Genomic DNA, 22,078 nt, shown 5'->3' on the forward strand with positions numbered 1-22,078 from the left:
GTAAGGGGTCTGCAGTACAGAAAATTTAAGGTCGGTACGGTACATTATTTGTATTTTGGTTCTCGGTACAAAATCGTACGTTACGCGGCAACCATTATTTTTACCATTTTTATCTCAGGATTGTTACCATTATTAATCATGATTAAAAACAATATTTTTAATTTTAGTACATTGAAATTAGCCTACTATGAAGATGGATAGTATCCTAATCAAACATTTATTTCCTTTCTTGCTTGTGTGGAGTATATCGAGGCCAGTGTTCAGTCACATGTCATAATTTTTGCCAACCAGGTGTGGAGCAAAGGATGATTTTTGTTTGTCGGCTCTTGAACATGGGTGGTGTTCTTTGTACCTAGCTCTGAATGTCCGTCCATTTTATCCTATGGAAAAGCTCGGGCAACTAGCACATTTAATTTTGTACACACCTGACTTCTCACTTTTGTCAATTACGTGATCAGAAACGTTTAAACACTTCTTTAGACACATACATCAACATTGAATGGTAAAACTGTCTATATATGACTCGTACACAGCCATCGATGTCGGATTTATATGCGTTTTTGCGCCAAATTGGGTTGTTTTGTAAGATTTTTCTAGTTTCTTGACGTGATCCTTTGAGTAAAGCATATCGATTTGGTATTTTTGTAAAGCCCTTTTAACGTGCTACAACCTTCTCTTTAAGTTATTTCTAAAACGTTATCAACAAAAATAACACAAAAATGTTTAAAAATATAGGTTATTGCAAAATTACGAAAAATGTACTTAACATACAACAAAAGTTTAAATGTATGAAAGTAAACTTATCTTTCAAACAAAAAAAAGTTCATTCCGATCCGATACATGGTATGTAAAATATAGTCATTTTTAATATAGCCCTTTCCGCCATTTTTATGACCTCATAACCGGAAACTGCAGTGGGTGCAGACGTGACACCCAAGTTGAAAACACCTATTTAGACACATACATCAACATTGATTGGTAAAACTATCTATATAAGACTTGCGCACTGTCCTAGATGCCGGACAATAGGTGTTTTTGCGCCAAAATAGGTGTTTTTATGAGATTTATCTAGTTTCTTGACGTAATTCATATTCATATTCATATTCAAACATCTTTATTCATCATAAGTCATGTACATTGGTGGTACAGTGAATAGTGTCAGAATACTTAAAATAAAAATACTATATCTATGTATGGGAGGTGGAAAACTCCTCAAAAGAATATAATGCTAAATTTATTAAATAATCTTTTAGAATTTTCTTGAATTTAGATAGGTTTGTTTCTTTTTTTACCAATTCAGGGACAAATTTTAGAAACTCGTTACCAGCGTATGAGGGTTTTTTTTTTCAAAAAGTTTTAATTTGTGAGGCTGGACAAACTCTCTTCTCCTCCTGAAATTATAAGAATGTACTGAATTTATTACTTGCTCACATTCATTTTTTTTTTTGCAGTAAGAATTGTTTCATAAATATATTGCCCATAAACTGTAAAAAATTTTAATTTCTTAAAATGTTCTTTTGCCGAATCATCTCGTTTAAGCTTAAGCATAATTCTGATAGCCTCTTTTTGCCGCTTCAGAATGCTATCCATATTAAATTTTTTTTGTTGACCCATATAATGCTAAACCAAATGAAAGATGAGAGTGGATGTGAGCAAAATATATACTTTTTAGGGTTTTCAAATTACAATAAAAGGACATATTTGACAATGCATAAATTTCGGAGTTAGTTTTGGTTAAAACTTTCTGTGTGTGTTTATCCCAATTCAAATTTTCATCTATTGTTAAACCCAGAAAGTTGATCAGATTTTCCTTTTGAATGTTATTTGAATTGTAAATTATTGTTGGCTCTTTTGTAATTTTGTTCTGAGCTGTTCTGAAATTAATAAATTTTGTTTTTTGTGAATTTAATAATAAGTTATGATTGTAGAAATAGTTTCCAATATTCTCTAATTCTACATATGTAAACATTTCAGTTTCTTCTGGAGATTTAGATGATACAATCAAATTAGAATCATCAGCGTAAAGACATAATATAGAATTTTGCTTGTAGGTTAAATTATCTTCCATGCCCTTAAGGTAACACAAAAAAAGCAAAGGCCCCAAAATTGAACCTTGTTGGACCCCAAATTTAATTGGTTGATAAGTTGATGATGATTTAATAATTCTATTATGATTTGTCAAATGGGTAATTTCCACAAATTGAGATCTATTTGTCAAATAGGAAGAAAACCAGTTAAGAGCTCTTTTAGATATTCCAATTAATTTTAGTTTTTCTAGTAACTTACTATGTTTTACACTATCAAATGCTTTAGAAAGGTCCATAAATATGCCAATTGTATAATGTCCTTTGTCTACTGAATCAATGACTGATTCGATAAAAGAAATAGCTGCACTCACAACTGATCTTCCATTCCGGAATCCATGCTGATTATCATCCAAAATATTAAATTTCTCCAAAAACAATGATAATTGTAAGTAGACTGCTTTTTCATACACTTTAGAAATTGAGGGAAGAACAGATACTGGGCGATAATTGGATATATTTTCAGGGTCATTTTTTTTTTTTTTGTACAAAGGAATTATTTTTGCCTGCTTTAATTTGCTAGGAAAAATACCTGATACAAACGAAGAATTGATCAGATGACATACAATTTTGGTGATATAGGTTTTTGCAGCCTTTATTATTGTTACAGGAATTTCATCATGCCCACTGGAATGTTTATTTTTTAAAGATTGAATGATTTTTTCCACCTCCCTTTCAGTGATAGGTTTAAGCTCAAATGTTGGTTTTACAAACAAGTCATCGATAAAATCAGCTTTCACATCAGCCGGCACATTCTGATTGTTGCGATTTAAATTTAAATCTGTAACCATGTTGCTAAAATAACCATTAAACATATTTGCAATTTTACTAGGGTCTAAAATTTTTTCTGAATTTTGTTTTAAAATTATATTTTTAATGGTTTCTTGTCATTTTACCCAAATTCAGAGTTGATTATATTCCAGACAGTTTTCTGAATGTTTTGGGAGTTACCAATTTTTTTTTCGAAATATCTGTGTTTAACCTTATTTAATTCTCTTTTATAAGTAATCTTTTCCTGATGTAAACAATCTTTTAAACTAATACTTTTTTTACTACGATATTCCTTAGGCAGTTGAATAATATGCTGTTGTTTAATCTTTAATTCTTTAGTTATCCATGTACGTTTTTTATTTCTCTTTGTAACCAATTTTTTTGGAAAAGCCTGATCAAAATAAAAAGAAAAATTTTATAAAAGACATCATACTTTGTTTCTATGCTGGAATTATAGACATCGAACCAAGATTCATTGGAAAGCAATTGTGTAAAAAGATTAATGTTTTCTGGTGAAAATTTTCTCAACTCTTGTTTAATTGGCAAATTTACAGTTTTCATAGAATTTTGGCATTTTAATTTTAATAGCTGTCCATCATGGTCAGACAAGAAAGTAACCAGACCTTCTACCTTTAAGTTAGATAATTTAATATTTTTTATCAAAAAGTTATCTATTGCTGTCTCCGAATTATCTGTAACTCTTGTTGGGAAATCAACAAGGTACCTCATATTTTTTCTTTCTAACATCTGTTGTAACAATCTATGTCTGATATCCGATACTAAAACATCAATATTGAGGTCATCTGCTACAATAATTTTATCATATTTTTTTATTAAAATAATCAATTAAAATATCTAACCTGTCCAGAAAAATATTTACATCTGATTTAGGTGACCTGTAAATACCAATAATGAGATATTTTTGCTTATTAATAATAAATTTACAGGCACAAAATTCAAATTGCAACTCCTCAAGTAGAACATTACATATTGTATCCGGCACCGAGACCCTCCTCAGCTCAAAACTCTTCTCTGCCAAAATAATAACCCCTCCTTTAGACTTTACTTTTCTAGAAAAAGTAGATTTTATTGAATAAGAATTTAAATTAACCCTTTTTATTTCTTCTTCTTTTGTGTCATGTTCAGATAAAATAACTATATGGGGATTTATTTCGTCTAAAATTGCCTGTAGTGAATTTAACCTAGAAGAGAGGTGTTGAATGTTCTGGTGAAAAATTTTTATAAAATTATGTTGTGATTTTATTTTATTGGTGTGGTGGTTTGTAGAATTGAGATTAAAGCTGAGAAAGATGACTGTGCCGATCCACTACAACTTATATTACTATTTACATTGTTTGGAATCTGGTTTACAGGACAATTCCTTACTGTAAGGCACTCTGAATTTTCAGCTTTTAAATCACAAATGCTCTGCTTTTCACCACTACCTAACTTGACCACTTCACTGAACTGCAGCTGGCCTGGCACCACAGGAGGGTCGTGTTGTTGGCTGGAGTGATGACTTGCATGAGAGAGAGTAGCTGACAGATGTTCATTCACCAGTTCTGACGTAGGAGTGGTGTTGGTCCTATGTTATTCCAGCTGTTCTTGGTCACTGGTGTCTGTGATGGCTGTACAATCAGATGAAACTATCTTGCTATCACTCTTGCAGGCTATTGACAGTGTGTGTGATATTTTTCTGCGAAGCTCTTTAACAAACTCAATAAAGGTTAACCCTCTTTTTGGCCATCTTGATCTTTCATTGAATGTTATTACTGTAACATGGGCTGAGGTTTCTTGCTGGAATTTTACCAGATTGTGAACAAAACAATCAGTTGAAATATTATCTCTTATGCAGCCAATAGGAGAACAAATAAGCCTATCAAGTTTCTTCTTCTTAAAATCAGTAGTTAATTGCTGAAAGGCTTCGTTATAGTCCTCTGGGAAGGGTTTCTCGTAGTATTTGGCTTTGGTTACAAGACCGTACACTGTGGCTTCTTCCTTAGCAGTTTGGCAAGTCAGGTGCGAGCTGGTGAAATTAGAAATGTCAGGTTTACCAAAGTGTTCTTTAAAAACTACAGCGACACCTGCACTCATTTGTTTGTCATTCTGTACATCCGCCGAAATGCAATGTGCAAACGCAACATTGTTTTTGCTGTGGAACTTATTTATTGACTTTCTCATATGAGTTTCAATTATTTGAATATTTTTTGATGAGTTATATTTCCAATTTACTGCATTAATAATAAGGTGGGTGAGTTTATTTTTTCCAATATTGTTCAGATGAAGGCCATGTCTGGTAAAATGCTGTCTTCCAAATCCGTCAAGATTTATGAGGTATAAATTCTGGGTTTTTGCTACCAATGACCTGATGTGGTTATTCACTGCTGCCAACCTTTGAGCATCATCTTGCGTAATCGGTACATCAAAACGTTTGAGAACAGTTGTGATGAAAGTAGGTTTTGTTTTACAAACGTGAGATAACTTACTCTCCAAGCTTTCATGAACAGAGTTTAATTTGTTGTCCAAATACTCATTTGTTCCTCCCATAATAACAAGTGGATTCTGTGTTTCAATGACTGAGGGTTCAATTATTTGAAGTAGTCCCGCATTGGGTCTGACGTATCCAAAGGCCTTTATCCTGTTGTTGCTTAAACTTTCAATTTTTGCTTGCACATTTCTTCCTTGGCTGTCCGAGCAAAAAGTTATACTGAGTGTATTGTTTTGACCATCCAGAGTGTTATTTATTTTTCTTAGTAGGTGATTTTCTTTTACAACATTACTTTTTATGGATTGGTTGGATGTAGATTCTTTTACATCTTCTACAACGTGACGCAAATGTTCATACTTATTTGACAGGGCTAGGATGTTATTTGTTGACTGTTGTTGTTTAGAAGCAGCTAAACCACTTCTCCTAGTAACAGAAATCCATCCACATTGGTTACTATTACTTTCTTTTGCATTTTTGTTGCTCTGGTAGGTCGAGTTTACATTAGTGCAACTAACTGATGATGAACATTTGTTGACATCAATGACTTTATGTGTTGTGCTATGACTTATTATTGGCTTAAACATCATTGAAGCGATTGTCTTAGATGTAAAGTTGATTTGAGAGTTGTTAAACAACATGGCCAGTTGCCCTCTCTTTGTCAACAAATCACTTTCTTGTATGTCCGGAAAACACAGTCTCCATTGATCATGAGGCACATTCTGTAGGATTAGTTGAATGGTAAGTTCTGTGAATAGCAGCATGTAAATACCACAGTCGTGGGTATTTAATTGTCTTGGTATTATCACATTACATATTTCTATTTCTTCTGTGCATTTGAAATACTTTTGTAGTGACTCAACAATTTTTACTGCATGTATATAATTGTATGATCCGGCTGAGTCCAGGTACAAAAACTTTTTTTCTCCTGTGACGTACACCAATAAGCTCCAATGGGAGCCACAGCCACCTGGTTTATCTACAGCTGGAGAGTCATTCACTGGTATAAAAATATGTGTGCTTGTTTCCATACATAAGTTTTCCAGGGTAAAATCAAAATCTTGCAGGCATTTGATTGATTGAGCAATCATTGGATTCATAAGCACGATGTTTGTTTGATTAGTTACGTTACTCAATAACAGATCAAAATATCTTTGTATTGTATCATCAGTTAACCACTCATTTTTTAAAAGAGAAAGACTAAGTTTATTAGTTGTTCCTTCTTCTATTAAATTGGTTGTGGGTTGGGGTGGTGTGGATTTTAATTCTATGGCAGGGCTTTCTTGCAGATGTTGGGAACTCAATGTAGTAGTTTCTATGTTAACTTGGGTATCGTTATAGCTAACGGATACATCATTGACATTTAAAGGGGTGTTTGTCAACAAAGGACTGCTGGATGCTGCAGGTCCTTCCTTTACGTATGATTCACTTGTACAAATCGCATCACTACTTGAGCATTTAATTTTAGACTTGTTTGAAGATTTACTGCTAACAAATGACAGCTCAATTTCCTTCATGGCTTTTGTAAAGTTTTTGCTTTTTAATTTACCAAACCGAGATTTATTTTCTAGGTATAGATAAACATCAATTTCCTTAACATAAGCTATTTCTGATGTACCATAAAATTTCACTTTGTATTTTGAGTTAGATTCATGGCTGTCAACAATAGCCGGCCAAGGTGAATGGCCTTTCACCTTAGCAAACACTTTATCTCCAATTCCATACTTGTATTTGTTTTGACTAGTATTCATAATGTAAAACTTGACAATGAATAATGGACAAAACCAGAATGTTAATTTATTTAAACAGTGTCAATTTGATTTCATTCAAAATCCATGTAGCAAGTAGTTATAACAAAATACTTTAATTGTTTTAAGTCCATAAATAAATATATTTGTCAGCAATAATAAAAATAAAAATAGGTATATTTGTCTATAATAAAAATATGAAATAAATAGTTTTGTAGATAAAATCAAAATAATAAAGTCCTTTGTGATAATACTTTACTTCTCCCTGCTATTCTTAAATAAATGAAAATAAACTGCTTTTCTTAAAATAATACAGGGAAGTATATGGTGCTGAAAGTTAATAATAGTCCAGCTCAGTGGAAGTTCAGGTGAAGGGTCAGTTCTCAATGTAAACAAATCTGCAGATTATGAGACTGAAGCTGAAGTATCCAAGGCAGGTTTGTAAGTGGGCTGGATATCAGTTGCAGGTACAAAGGTCAAACACTCACCACACTCACTGCCACTTCTGAGGCCTTATCTCTGGTCCCATCTATTCACTGATAACTAAAATAATCCTGTAATATTTTGGAAAAACCTTGATTTTATAAAAACCGGTTACTTTAAAGAAAAACTGGTTGCATACTTTTGCACAAAATTTCAAACTGATGAAATTGGTACTAAATACTTTGTATAAAAATATATTAAACTGGCAAAACTTTAAGAAAACTGAGGAGCACAAGTGACACAGTTCTTGTAGCACAAGGGTCTTCTAATCTTTTGAGTAAGGCCGGTGACACACTATCCCGTTTTGCAGGTCCGGTTAAACGGGACCCGTTTGGCGGGATGATTCAAACTCATGGGTTTTAATGGGAGCTGTCACATTGATGCGGTTGCGGCACTGTCCTGTTTTGCCGCGCGGGTTTAGCATGTTCAACATGGACACATTTTATGAAATTTAAATTAATCTACCAACTGTTGTACAAGCTTTTTATTTACTGTTCGTTTGACTTGAACGCACTTCTTCAACCGAAAAATAAATAAATGGGTAGCCTAAAATAAATACAAATTTAACAAAATCTGAAAAGAATAAAACTATTGTCCTAACCTTATTGTTATCGTTAATCTTTCTTCAGCACTGATTGAATTCCTGAATTGTGTACTGATTTTCGTTAAATGTTGCCTCGAAACGCGCAGCAGCTCATCAAAAGATTGGATGGATATTCTACAATAATTAAAAAAAAAATTTGCGAGGATATTGCCTTATACTTTGATAAACACTTAAACTGTTCATCTCTATTATTTTCGCAATGAAAATGGTGTACGCCTACTTAAGGTTTTCGCAACAACCTACTTGCTTCAAGAGCACAGACAAATTTCACTTTCATCGTAATGTTGTCGCTATCAACAGTGCACTGCATGTAGTGCTCGCGCTCTTCACTCCAAAGAATGTTGCGTTGCGGTAGAACGGGACAAGTGTGACAGGGCAATGTCAATGCGGTAAAAACGCATCCCGCTCAAACGCATCCTGCTTAACAGGATAGTGTGTCACCGGCCTAAAACATATCGAATTTGGTATTTTTTTAAAGCTTTTTAAACGTTCTACAACTTTTTCCATTGGTGATTTTTTATATATTGTATCAATAAAACGTTACAAACAAAAATAACAGAAAAATATTTAAAAATACAGGTTTTTGCAAAATTATGAAAAATTTACCAAATATACAACAAATTTGTAAATGTAAAACAGATAGCAATTAAACTTATCTTTCAAACAAAAAAAGTTCATTCCGTTCCGACAAATAGTTTGCAAAATATATGCTTTAAAAAAATCAATGGCCGCCATTTTGATTACGTCATAGCCGGAAAACGTGGGGGGTAGGAGGTAAACACCCAGGTTTTTTAAACTCCCTAGACATCAAACTAAAACGTTATGCAAGGAATATTGAGTATACGCAAGTTTGCACACTAAAGTATAGCCAGCTGCTGGACTAATTCATGTTTTGTATTTATTTTGTTGTTCTTTCTTATTATAAAAAAGTGTTTCTATGATTTGACATCTCTCCTTTTAATTATTTTATTTCAATTTAGTATACTTATATAAGGCACTTGCCTTATTTGGTGACCCCAATTTATACTGGTTATTGTCATTAATTCAATTAGACCAACATGAATACTCAAGAATCTTCCCCAACACCTAGTACACCAGAGGCATCACAAATCTCACCAATTCAAGTGAAAATTCCACCATTTTGGACCCTTACCACTATGGGTGTGCGAATATTCGATTTTCGAACTTTTTCTAATAAAATATTGGGATATTCGATTCTATTAGAAATTTCTAAATTAGGTTGGAAGTTTGAATCGAATATTTAAATGATCGGCCTACCATTTAAAAGTAGGTTATAATAAATTATTATTATTCCAAATTAAATGATTATTTATATTGTTTCATAGTTCTAAAAATTATATTAAATAAAAAATAAAGTCCTTGGTGTCAGCTTGAAGTGACACCAGAACTTCTTAGGATGTCAATGGCTAACCAAGCTAGTCCCCCTAGCTAGGTGGTCTATACATGGTTTTTGTTCTTTATCCTTATTTTCACTAATGCTTCTTCAAAAACTAATTCTACACTTTGGTTGGAGATTTCTATTTCTTCTGCCTTGATGGCAGCAGTTTCCTGGATATAGATTGTATTGTAACCCCTCCCATTCTATGATCTTCCCTGCTGGAATATGTGACTAGGTTGTAGCCACTAATCTTGGTGAGTAATAACATATCTGAGCTAAGATATGTTACACTAAGCTAAGATAGTGGGTTTGAGTTCACTCATTAGATGATTTATTCTTTCTATCTTTTTCCTAAAGCCTTGAACATTTTGGGGAAAAATAGTGATGGAGGTTGTTTTATTTTCTGTAATTACTCAATGGTCCTGATTTCTCTTCTTTGTGCTTCTTGGTGAGCTTCAAAATGTATAACATTTTGGTTTTGTATTTCTTTTCTTTTTTCTGGCGCTGAGCTAAAAAAGGTTTTGTATTTGGATTCAAAAAAGTGTTCATAGATGATTTTAACACATATTTTAAGAGTAGAATAAAGGTTAACTGACAATAATAGTGAAGTAGGTTAACCAGAAATGAGGAACCTGTGGTTTTATTTTTATTATTTAATGAACCTGATTACAGACGTAGCCGGAGGGTCAAGTCACTCCATGCTAGACACGATGAGAAGTTGCATCAATACGTCCATTGCGCTTTCATTTATCTATCCAGACTACACACCTTTATCATATCACGAAGCATTTTACCTTGCCACTATGGGAGGTGCAAAAGGTAAATCATTTTTTGATTAAATTTCTTTGTTAGTTATTATTGGAGGCATTTTCCAACACAAATTTCACGATGCTTTGGAATCTGACCCTATCCTAATGTAGGAAGGAAAACTACAAGTTTGATTAACGAACTGGACAGTGCAAGTAAATACAATCGTAAATAATAAATGTTAAGAGCAGTCAACATGAAAAATGCCAAAACAGATTAATCAGATCTGTCTACTCGACAGAGGATTAGGGACATCGTGATACAATCTATAACAGTAGGTATAGATTCTTTTCTTTTTGATACCTATGGTATTGGTATCGCATTTGGTATACATACATTTGGTATGGCAATGAATCAAGCGATACATTATTGTTAAAAAACTAAAATATGCAGTTATTTAGTTAGTTTTTCTTGAAAATATATTTTATATTTATTTTTAAACCAAAGTTGATTGCTTCACAAAAGTTATTCGAAGGAGTTAACCTAAATAATTTTTAATCTATAACAACAAATCCAACAGAAAAAAGGGTTGGTGAGATTTTAAAAAGTTTATAAACTGTTCAATAGTCAACGTCCTTTAGCAGTCATTAAATATTAATGAATAAGTAATAATTTTTTACACTCTTAAGTTATTCTTAGCCCTTGGCTTAAAACTTGTATACATATGGTATCCATACTTTTATTGCAATATTTTAGTGATCTGAAATGGTACTGATACCTCCCAACGTCCCTACACATGATCACAACCACACAGTTCAACAACTCAATACACTTATCTTCTTGTTAGTTCAATTCCCCTTTTGACTGTTCAAATAAGTGTGTTGTCAACTGTTGTCAAGTTAAGTTAAGTTACTAACATTCCCCTGTTCTAGGTTTATACCCTCCTAAAGAATAAATCAAATTCTAGAACCCAAGTCTTGTGAAACATTTTCAATCAGTGATGGAAAATGTCTTCAATCTTCTAATCAGAGCTAAATAATACTAACTATACAATTTGTATTTTAAACCATAATCCTGGTGGCTGTCATCTTGTGTGCACCATAGGTGGATATACGACTCCGAAAATTGTAGATGAATAATGTAGAAGAGGTGAACACAGTTTTCATATTGATACATAGCTTACATAAACTATTTTAACTGATTTTTTTATATTTTTATTATCGTCTTAATTTACTATTACAGAAAGTAAAATATAAATACCTCTAATAACACTTGAAACATACACTTATACTGTTAACTCACAAGATGGTAAAAAAATATATAAAATGGTTTAAGTGGTATCGCCTATTGGGTTTGATAATGAATGGAGTGTCCAATCGAAACCGATCACCACTCACTTTATAGTACCACTCTCGTCTTTTAGCGAATTTTCCTTATTGGGAATAAGCTATTACCATAGGTCTTATGGTAAAACCTGGGCCTTAAAAATTTCCTTTTTATTCCAATGTCCCTAGAGGCCAAAAACACCATCCGTTCAAATTCATATATAGGCCTATATATGTGTGTGTTTGTGTCCTTCAGCATGATAACTTTAGCGAAAGTCTTCTGATTTTTATGAATTTTGGTTCAAACATGTAAACCTACATGTATTCAAACTAAATTTGCGAACCAGCATAATTGGAACTTGGAAATGAGGTTGTAAGGGGTAAAATGAGATTTTTCTTACTTTTGGGGTCAAAACATAGAATTTCCCCATTCCTCTCCAACTCATTTTGTAGAGCTTAAAAAAATAATTTAGTATTTTGAAGGGGTAAGGCTCATAACCTCAAGTTTAAAAAAAACCAAGTGCTTTAAAATATAAAATTTCATAACCCCAAGCGTAAAGATTTTCAAGTAAACTGATACAAATTAATACTGAGAGATCATAAGGCCAAGTTTCATAAGTCCAAGCGTTTATAACACCAAGGTTCATAACCCTAAGTTTAAATAAAACCAAGTACTTTAAATACAAAATTTCATAAGCTTAATGATTTCCAATCGAGGATCACAAGTCCAAGATTCATAACACCAAGTAAATTATATGTTTGGCTTCAAAGTATTCCTTTATTTCACATTAATGATTTTTTGATTTAGTGATAATGGGATGTGATTTTTAAAGTAGGTAAAGATTATTAATTTATGTCTCTGTGTATTTATTACTATCTATTGTTTTTTAGCTATAGCTATTTTAACTTGACGAAGTTTATTGTCAGGGCCGCCCCGAGGGCTATAGACGCCCGGGGCAAGATTTAAATTTTCGCCCCTCCTAAACAAAGGTATTTCGGGGGTTTGCGTCGATAGAGGGTTCATCGATATCGAACGTTATCCATGTATTTTTTAAATCCTTTACATACAGTATTCAGTTTGTTTAAATATAGGAATGGGTCCATAGACGGTCAATGTAAACAATAATGTTAGTAAATGCACGCTGTTAGCATTTAAAAATAACTCTATTATTTACAAAATGCCGAACTTTTGCTAACATAATTTGCCATAAAAGTATATGAAAAAGCATTAGAGACGAAAATCTTTGAAATTGTTTAAAAAAAATGTATACCATTTATTAAGAAACACAACACTTTATTTACAAAAACGTATCATTATAATATTGAAATTATAACAAACAGAACTTATGTAGATAAATCTTTTGGCAATAGATACAACTTTGAAACCATAATACAAGATTAATTTACACCCAATGGAATTTTCCTAGCTTTGGCATTTGCAAAAGAGGTTAAAATGTCTTTAAAGTCTAACTGTTTTGCCGCCTCATTTTCTATCGATAAAATTGCCAATGCATTCAGCTTTTCTTGCGTCATAGTGGATCGCAGATACGTCTTGATGAGTTTTAACTTGCTAAAACTTCGTTCAGCACTTGCTACAGTTAGGGGGATGGTCAGCAATATCCTTAGAGCAATCCACAAGTTTGTAAATAGATCTTTTTGGTCATGTGACTTAATACTCTTTAGCACCTTGATGGGAGATAACGCTTCATTTGTTTTATGTTCATCATGAACGATGCTTTTCACGTGGATAATTTCATTATACAAGTCATTTCCGTTTATGTCACTAATGTTATCAAATGTAAGAAATTCTTGAAGTTTCAGGCAACACTTCTTCAACTCCTCTTTTTCTGGCAACTTGCTAAGGTCATACAAAAAGCTCCATAAAGAATGGTGCTTTTTCAGCTGTTCAGTACGTTCAGTAAGAGATGTGGTTACACTATCAACAAGGGGCAAAAATACATCCCTATTAAAGAGTTCCTGTGGAGTACCGTTAATTTCATCTGGCCCTTCATAAGAAAACTGTTTCTTTTTCTTCCTTAAAGGCTTTTTCGGGAAAACGGGCTCAGTTCCAATACTTTCGGCAATCTCCTTAGCACAAATGATTGCATCTACAAGCCCTGATTCTCGAAAAGACCCTAGGAAGGCTTGGCAATTATCAAGCAGCCTTTTGGCTGATGTTAAATCAGTCATTTTCCCTTGTAATGTTTTGCTTACAAGATTAACTTGAAACAGAAGGTCGTGCCAAACAATTAAACAAGTCAAGAAAGAAAAATCTTCCATGTGCGATATCAGAGACTGAGCTTCTGATGCTGTTTTAGGGTCTTCAACACTGTCTGCAAGTTCAATCAATGCTTGTCTAACGTCAGCATACTGGTACCTGATAGCCTGAATGGAAGAAATCCTCGCTTCCCAGCGAGTTTCACAAACTTGTTTAATAGTTAGTGATTGGACGTGTTCACTCACTATACAATAGCGTTTTGTCGATCCCGCAAATATAGTGTAGATCCTCTGAATTATTCCAAACAGTGAGGTTGACTTAACAGACGACTTTGCACCATCAGATATTACCAGATTCAAACTGTGACTGGTACACGGTGTAAACGAAGCACGAGGATATTCTTTTAAGACTCTAGCCTGAACACCTTTGTTTACACCAGCCATATTAGCACCGTTGTCATAAGCTTGTCCTCGGCAGTCATTCATGTTTAAATGGCAACTTTCAATTTCAGCGAACAACAGCTCTGAGAGAGCTTCTCCAGTTGATTCTTTTGCCACTTTATATCCAATAAAACTTTCTTCAACGGCTACATCACCACTTATTCCATCTTGTTCTGTTACATATCGGATTGTGAGAGATATCTGGTCTTTATGGGTTATATCTGGAGTGCTGTCCAAGATTACAGAAAAATACTTGGATTTATTTATTTTTCTGATTGTAGCCTTCTTTACTTCAGATCCCAAAAGACAAATTAGCTCGTTTTGAATATTATTTCCTAGAAGAGTCACTTGGGAGGAGGCACTAGTTACCCTTCGCAAGTGATCTGACATGACACCATCGAATTGTCCTATCAGCTCGATCAGACCTAAGAAATTGCCGTTATTCTTAGTAAATAGCTTTGAAGATGACCCTCGAAAAGCGATATTATGTTCTGCCAAATATAAGATTATAGCGACAAGGCGCTTAAAAACTTCCTGCCATCTTTCTGTCTCTCTCCTAATTTGGTCCGATAGAGCATGATTCACCGAAATACATTTTTTTAAACGTAGCTCGGCTTCAAACCAGATAGTCATAGTTTTGAAATGCTCTGGTGTGGTTTCGTGTAAACGAAGTCGCTCTGCCAGGTGTTTCCAATCATTAAAACCTGACTTTTGACCAAGTTGTGACTTTGAATTAGGCTCGAAAAGTCGGCAACAGAAGCAGTATACTGAGTTGGTGCCTTCAGAATACACCAACCATTTTCGTTTTACCTTTTCCCCATTTTCCGCACATCGAAATTGGTGTTCATTAGAAAAATGTCTCTTTTGGGCATTTTTTGGATAATCATTATCAGCCTTTAACGGTATAGGCCCTTTTAAAATTAACTCGTCTCTTTCATCTCTATTAATGATATCTGGCCAAGAGGATGGATCTGAATTGATTAGGCCTACGTTGACGGTTTTAGGAGATGAAATCGACAACTTTTTATTCTCATTAATATTTTCTTCAATCGAAACTGAATCTGGAAGGACTTCATTAGGTGTACTCACGTTTACTGAGACATGTTCAGGCTCACTAATTATTACAGCCGAAGAACTGGAAGGAGCAAAATAGGATGTAAGCTTTGGGACTTTTTTCAGAAGTGCTTCAGTCGCAGCCTCCTCTTCTCGAACTAACTTGCGTCTTTGCGCTCCAGAAAGTTTTTTAGACATCGTTATTTAAAACAGTCATTCACTTTGTAGTAATCCTACTATAGGCCTAAGGAAATATCACTGTTACATGTTGTACTTATCGTCAAAACCACGTCTTTATTAACAGTTCAAGTTTGCACAACCACTGAGCTAATCGTAACGTAACAACTACCATAGACTAACTCAACTACACTGAACTAAATTTGAGGTTAGAAACGAGCAAGTGTAGGTGCGTGTGGGTGAATGCGCAGTGTGTATGTCTCGGACTCGCAGTATTGCCAACACGGCAGACGTAAAAGTAGGCCTAGTAATAGTACGAGTTGTATATTAAATAACAGTATTAATTTTACGAATAAAACGAAAACGAAAGCTAAATATTGTCTTTTTTAAATAGTCATTGTCATTGATTACATGTTTACGAGTTCCCGGAAAATATTCGTTCACTGTTTGCCGATAACGTTGTTAAATTTTTTACCTACCAAAGCCGCGGCGCCCCCCTAGCCGCGGCGCCCAGGGCGGTCGCCCCGCTCGCCCCGCCCTCGGGGCGGCCCTGTTTATTGTAATTATAGAGTAATTACTGAATGACCAATAAATCTATTCTATTCTAATTTAATATGGGCAAAAACACCAAAGCACCAAGAAAAGGTGCTCAGTGACCCGAGGGAAAAGTACTGAGGGAAAAGTGCCCAGTACTTTCGCCGGGGGGCCGGTACTAGGTACTTCCCCCCACCCTCTAAGCACCTTACTTCGGACTTCATCAGACCACGCCGGTTGGCTCCACCCGTGGGGTATGCACTAGAGGCGTGTTGAGCCCCGGCACCCCCGCACTAGAGGTGTGTTGAGCTCGGTGCATCCCGTCCCCGTACTAGAGGCAGGTTGAGCCCGTTACACCCCGCACTAGAGGTGTATTGTGCCCGGTGCAGTTAGTTGGCGTGTTGAGCTCCGACATCCGTTTATTTCAGTTTCAGTCCCTAGTTGGCAAAGGAGATGCCTCCCGGAACCATGAATCCGTTTGGAAGGGGGATGTAGAGGTCCAGCTCCACTACTAAAGAAGAGAGCCGTGTGGGAGGGACAGCAGTCCGCATCTGACAGCGAGACTGGCGACATCGTGAGGACAGAGGGGTCTGGAGCCGATAAACCCAGATGTCAAAGGACCTCCTAACTGATTGGCCTGGTCTATGGGTTTACGAGACAGAAGACATTTTGTAAATAGCATTGTAAATAGTTTTTGTAAATAGTTCTGAGAATGATAAATGTATCATCATTCCTACAAGTGTTCAGTCAATGAGAGTCCTGAAAACACCCCGAAAAAGGTCTAAAGCTGTAGAAAGATGAAAATCCAATCAGACAAATGGAAATTTACTAAGTCTGCAGGTTTGCTGCAGTGGCAGTATTATATTTACTTACCGTCTTGTGAGTTAACAGACACATTTATATTTATTTTCTGTCAATTAAATAACACATACAACGATCAAGAAATTATTTAATTTATTTATGTGTTAGTGAGCTGGTATTGCAGCATGGCAGCTATGTAATTGGCTTAAATTCCACTGTTAACTCAAGGGTTGTTGAGTTCTATACTTGCTTCTACTGTTTTGACTTTATTCTCTTACATTGCTTAACATAATGTATGCATAGGCCCAAAGCCTATCTAGGGAGATAAAAATGGCTATCAACATATTTTTGAAATCTGAATGAATAGTATTTATAAGTATTTTATTTCCTGTAATACATTTAAATAAATAAAATAAAAATGCCTTTATTAATCAAGCGTTTCTCAGTACAACTACTGCTTCTCAGAACACTCAGAACAACTTTCGTCAATAACAATACTGAACTAACAAATAAATAAATAGACCAACAACAAAACAGAATCAAGACAATATAAATAACAAAAATTAACCATCATTATACAATTCTTTGATCTTAATTCTAAATGATGATAAAGGCCAGAGGGGAGGTCATTGTACAGCTTTGGGCCAAAGTACGAGAAGCTTTTTCGAAACTCTAGCCTCACTCTTGGAAAGTGAAGCTGGAGACTTCCATAGCGGGTACTCCGCTTAGAGACCTCCTCCCGGAAAGAGAGCCTCTCAAGAAGGTACTGTGGCTCCTATAGGACAAGAGCACCATGCAGCACGTCATGATCCTGCAAACAGTGTCTACTGTTGTCATCCTCGCTACAGCTCTGAATAGAGAGATATGTTCAAATTTTCTGAGGCCAAATATGAAGCAAATAGCAGAATTTTGCAGTTTCTGCATTCAGTTCATGTCTTCTCCAGAGATGCTTTTTCCTTAAGCAGGGAGACAATAATATGTAAACACTGGCAGGGCTAGAGACTGCATGAGGTGAAGCTTAAATTTCCCTGTTGTCATTTTACAAACAAGACCTAATGGTAGGTTTTTGAGTACCTAGCCTATTTTTGAGTATTTGGTAAATAATTCAAATTCAAAATCATATTTTGTTATTTCCTATCATACCTATCTTACTTTTTGAATGTGTTACAGCACTAGATATGGAGGACAAGTTAGGCAATTTTGAAGTTGGCAAATGGTTTGACGCCATGGTGGTGGACACAAGAAACTACCCGATGACTTTGAATCCTCAACTTTCTATTAGTGAACTGTTCGAGAAGTTCATTTATATGGGAGACGATCGGAACATCCACCGTACATATGTGAATGGCAAAAATGTACAAGTGCATTTCTAAAATTGTGGATAGGGATATCTGTCCCACTGCTGACTATTCTGCCCTTTAGTAACCTATGTAAACATTTTTCCTTCATTTAGGTGCTAATAATAAATACCAAATGTATTGTTCCTTAAAGTTAGAATTATTCATTTACTTTTCCTAAACTTGAATTAATTTTAATTGTTTAAGGAATGTATTTAGTTATTACTTTTGTCAAACTTATATTCCTCTGTTTTTGAATTTATGTTTTTTGGAAGGTGTTTTGCAATAAATTTTGTCCATGTTTGAATGACATGTTTAAATAGAAACTAGACATATTTGGCCCACTTCAACCTTTTGTGAAAAGGATTGGAGCTGTGGTATTTGTCATTCTATGACGATTGAAGTTTAAATTGATCAAAAGGAAAGTGATTGATAAAAACTATATTATCAAAATAAAATAAACAACTCAAGTAACATGAACAAAACCAGCTGGCAAATTATTAACTCTGAAGTCGGTAAGGCAAAAGCAGATAACCACATTACTAGTGTTCATAGTAACAATCAATGTTGTTCAGACCCTTATGTTATATGTAATTCATTTAACAATTATTTTACTGATTTGGTTGACACAAACATTGTTCCTAATTTGGATTCACTTGTTAGGGATGTAAAGGACAGTGTAAAAGTAGTTGAGTCAGATTATATAATTCCGGGTTTTCATTGTATACCTGTTGATGAGAAAGAGATAGACGAAATAATAAGTCATCTTAAAAACTCATTTAGCACCGGCTATGATGAGGTCCCTGTGGTGCTCATCAAAAAAGCAAAATTACCCCTCAGAAAACCTATAGCTCATTTAGTAAATTCTTCCTTTGTATCAGGCATTTTTCCTAATAAACTAAAAATTTCTAAATTAATTCCATTGTTCAAAAAAGGAGATAGATATGAATTATCAAACTACCGTCCAATTGCTCTGCTTCCGGCCATGTCCAAAATATTTGAGAAAGCCATGTACAACCGTTTATATAGCTTCCTGGAAAGTAATCACCTTTTTGAGGACTGTCAACATGGATTTTGAAGTGGTAGATCAGTTGTGACAGCTGCTACAGAGTTTTTAGAGTCAGTTATTGATTGTTTGGATGCAAAACAAAAGGCTCTTGGTATTTTCATTTATTTAACCAAGGCATTTGACTCTATAAACCACAATCTACTTTTAAATAAATTGTCTAGCATCGGAGTAAAAAATAAATCTCTTCAATGGCTAGAATCATACATTATTTGTAATAGAAAACAATTTGTAGAAACTATCCAATTCAATAATCAAATGAAAATTACTCACAAGTCAAAAATTAGAACTATTAAACATGGTGTACCACAGGGATCCATCTTGGGTCCCCTTCTATTCATTTGCTATGTTACAAACCTACCAGGGCTGACTAAATCTAGCAAACTTTACCTTTATGCAGACGATGTAAATCTTACAGTTACCGCTAATTCTAAAGAGGAAATTGAAAAGACAGCTAATGCTAATCTAGATATACTTTCAAATTTTTTCCAAAACAATCAGTTACTTTTGAATCCAGATAAAACAAAGTTCATAAATTTTGAGACCCGTCAGACAAGACTTTCAATTAATCCTTCACTAGAAATTAATCAGAAACCTATTGAAGAATTAGAAAATATTAGATTCTTAGGATTTGAAATTGACAAAAATTTAACTTGGAATTCTCACGCAAACAAAGTAATAAAAAAAACTGTATCTGGTCTATTTGCATTAACTAGATTAAAAAATCTTCTTGATCAAGTAACATTAAAATCAATATACTTTTCGTGCATACATTCTGTTATTTCTTTTGGAATATCTCTGTATGGCGCTACATCTATCAATAACTTAGAAACAATCCTAAAATTACAAAAACGAGCTATAAGAATTATTTTGGACCTTGACTCGAGAACTTCAAAAGAGCATTTTAGATCATTAAAAATAATGATAATGAAATACAGTAATGATATGGATTGTACATCTATGAAACAGTTCTATATGTTAAAAACAGATTTTCTCAATTGGCGTTAACTGGTGAACACCACCACTACAATACCAGAAACTAAACCAACATTGCTCTAAACTGCCACAGATTAGAACTTTACAGTAAAAAACCAAGTTATACCGGCTCCAAATTTTACAACAAAATTCCAAATTAAATTAAATCGGCAAAAAGCATGGTCGGATTTAAGAGGGATCTTAAAACATTTCTCATCAACAAGGTATTGTATTCCCTTGATGAACTTTAAAATTTTAGAAGGAGCGTTAATTTTTAATTTGTAAAAACTTATGTTAGATTTTAAGAACTTTGTATCCATAGAATATAACATTGTAATATAGAAACATTTAAGAGAATGACACTATTCATGTACTTTGTGCTTCAATGAATGAAGAAATATTGAATTGAATTGAATTGAATCTAGATAAAGTTAACCTTTCCTAAAGGTAATATTTTAAAGACTGAATCATACTGTAAATTTTAGAGGATCAATTTTTCATGACTGTGTCATTAATATTTTTCAAAACCAAACTGACTCATACACACTCATTAATATAAATAATATGAACACACATTAATATAAATATATTGAACAAGAAATTCAGGATGAAATATTTTTATTCCAAAAGAAAAAGATACAAATTTATTACATTGATTGGAGTGGCAGAATTGTGCCCACCTGGAGATACAGTGACTTCACGATGACGTCTCATTTTCTCAATGTAATCGGTGGGTAAATGTCGGAATCGTGCTCTACCATGAAAATTTGATTTTGGTGTGTGCACAAGTGGTTTGATTAAATCCATCACCATCTCAAAACTGGACGGACCGGAAAAGGACCCCGCTACAATTTTACCCCTTCATTTAGAACATGTTCTTACTTGGCCAGCGTACGGACTGGAGTTTAAATATAAGTAAGCTTAAACAAATAAAAAGCAATAAATGCCAATGTCGTCTCCGTTTGTCTTTTGTATGTTAAAAAATCTCCCATCAAATCGCAATTTAACTTTTGGAGGTTGTTCTACACACTGACAGGACTTTTTATTTTCTACTCCCATTCTTGGACTCCCTTTTGATCTAGCCCTTAGTCTTCTTAAGGTTCAATGTGTAAATAAAATAAATAGTATAGGATATATAAAAGCAAAATCAGCTTAATATAAAAAAATAATGTTAGAGGTTTAAACATGCCAGTATTAAAAACACCATATGTTTATTGGTGTTACTAAAAAATCGCTTTTATAGGCAATTACGAATTGTGGTATCAGATTTATGTACAAAATTTTGGAAATTTCACTGTTAATTTGAGACATAATAACTATGATACAGTTGAATGATGAAATACAATAGTTCCATTTATACATTTTTAAACATAAAACTATTAAGTGGTATTTGTTTACTCAATATGTCCATGAAACAAGCTTATGTAATAGTAGTTTACGCAACCATTGCATAATGATAGTCTTAAAGGCTACCTAATTACTTAAGTTAAAGTTGTGTACCGGTACCATAGATGAAGTAATATAAAGAGATAGGCAACCATATGGAGTTTAGCATGAGAATTTTTTAGCCAAGTAGTGTGCTGCTCCTAGCGGCAATATCGAGGAGCCCTAAAAATCTGCATTACCAACGGAAGCGCAAACAATGGCATTGTTTCCCATTGTACATGTCCAACGCCGGATCATGGATTAAGTTTACTGTGCCTGCTGCTTGATTTTTTAACCTCGCAGAGGCGCAGTGTGTGAGGAGGCGTAAAAAAATGCAACTACCCAATTCTATTAAATAAACATTTAATACCTTTACTAGTGGATATTATGTGAATGGAGTATTATT

At 34.1% G+C, this 22,078-nt stretch overlaps 1 protein-coding gene across 1 annotated transcript in view; it reads left to right on the plus strand.

Annotated features, from left to right (window-relative positions):
- The window catches only part of LOC128998506 (guanine deaminase), a 51,937-nt gene extending 31,030 nt beyond the window's left edge, over window positions 1–20,907 (plus strand). The window contains exons 9-10 of the mRNA XM_054424670.1: window positions 10,247–10,393; window positions 18,040–20,907. Of these exons, the coding sequence (XP_054280645.1) occupies window positions 10,247–10,393; window positions 18,040–18,242 (350 nt within the window). The 3' untranslated portion in view covers window positions 18,243–20,907. The remainder of the gene's footprint in view (window positions 1–10,246; window positions 10,394–18,039) is intronic.
- The last annotated feature ends 1,171 nt before the right edge of the window (window positions 20,908–22,078 follow it).

The sequence above is a fragment of the Macrosteles quadrilineatus genome, unplaced genomic scaffold, assembly GCF_028750875.1.
Source record: "Macrosteles quadrilineatus isolate MER2022 unplaced genomic scaffold, UCM_ALF_1.0 Scaffold_7__1_contigs__length_78375512, whole genome shotgun sequence".
In the NCBI taxonomy this organism is placed as follows: Eukaryota; Metazoa; Arthropoda; class Insecta; order Hemiptera; family Cicadellidae; genus Macrosteles; species Macrosteles quadrilineatus.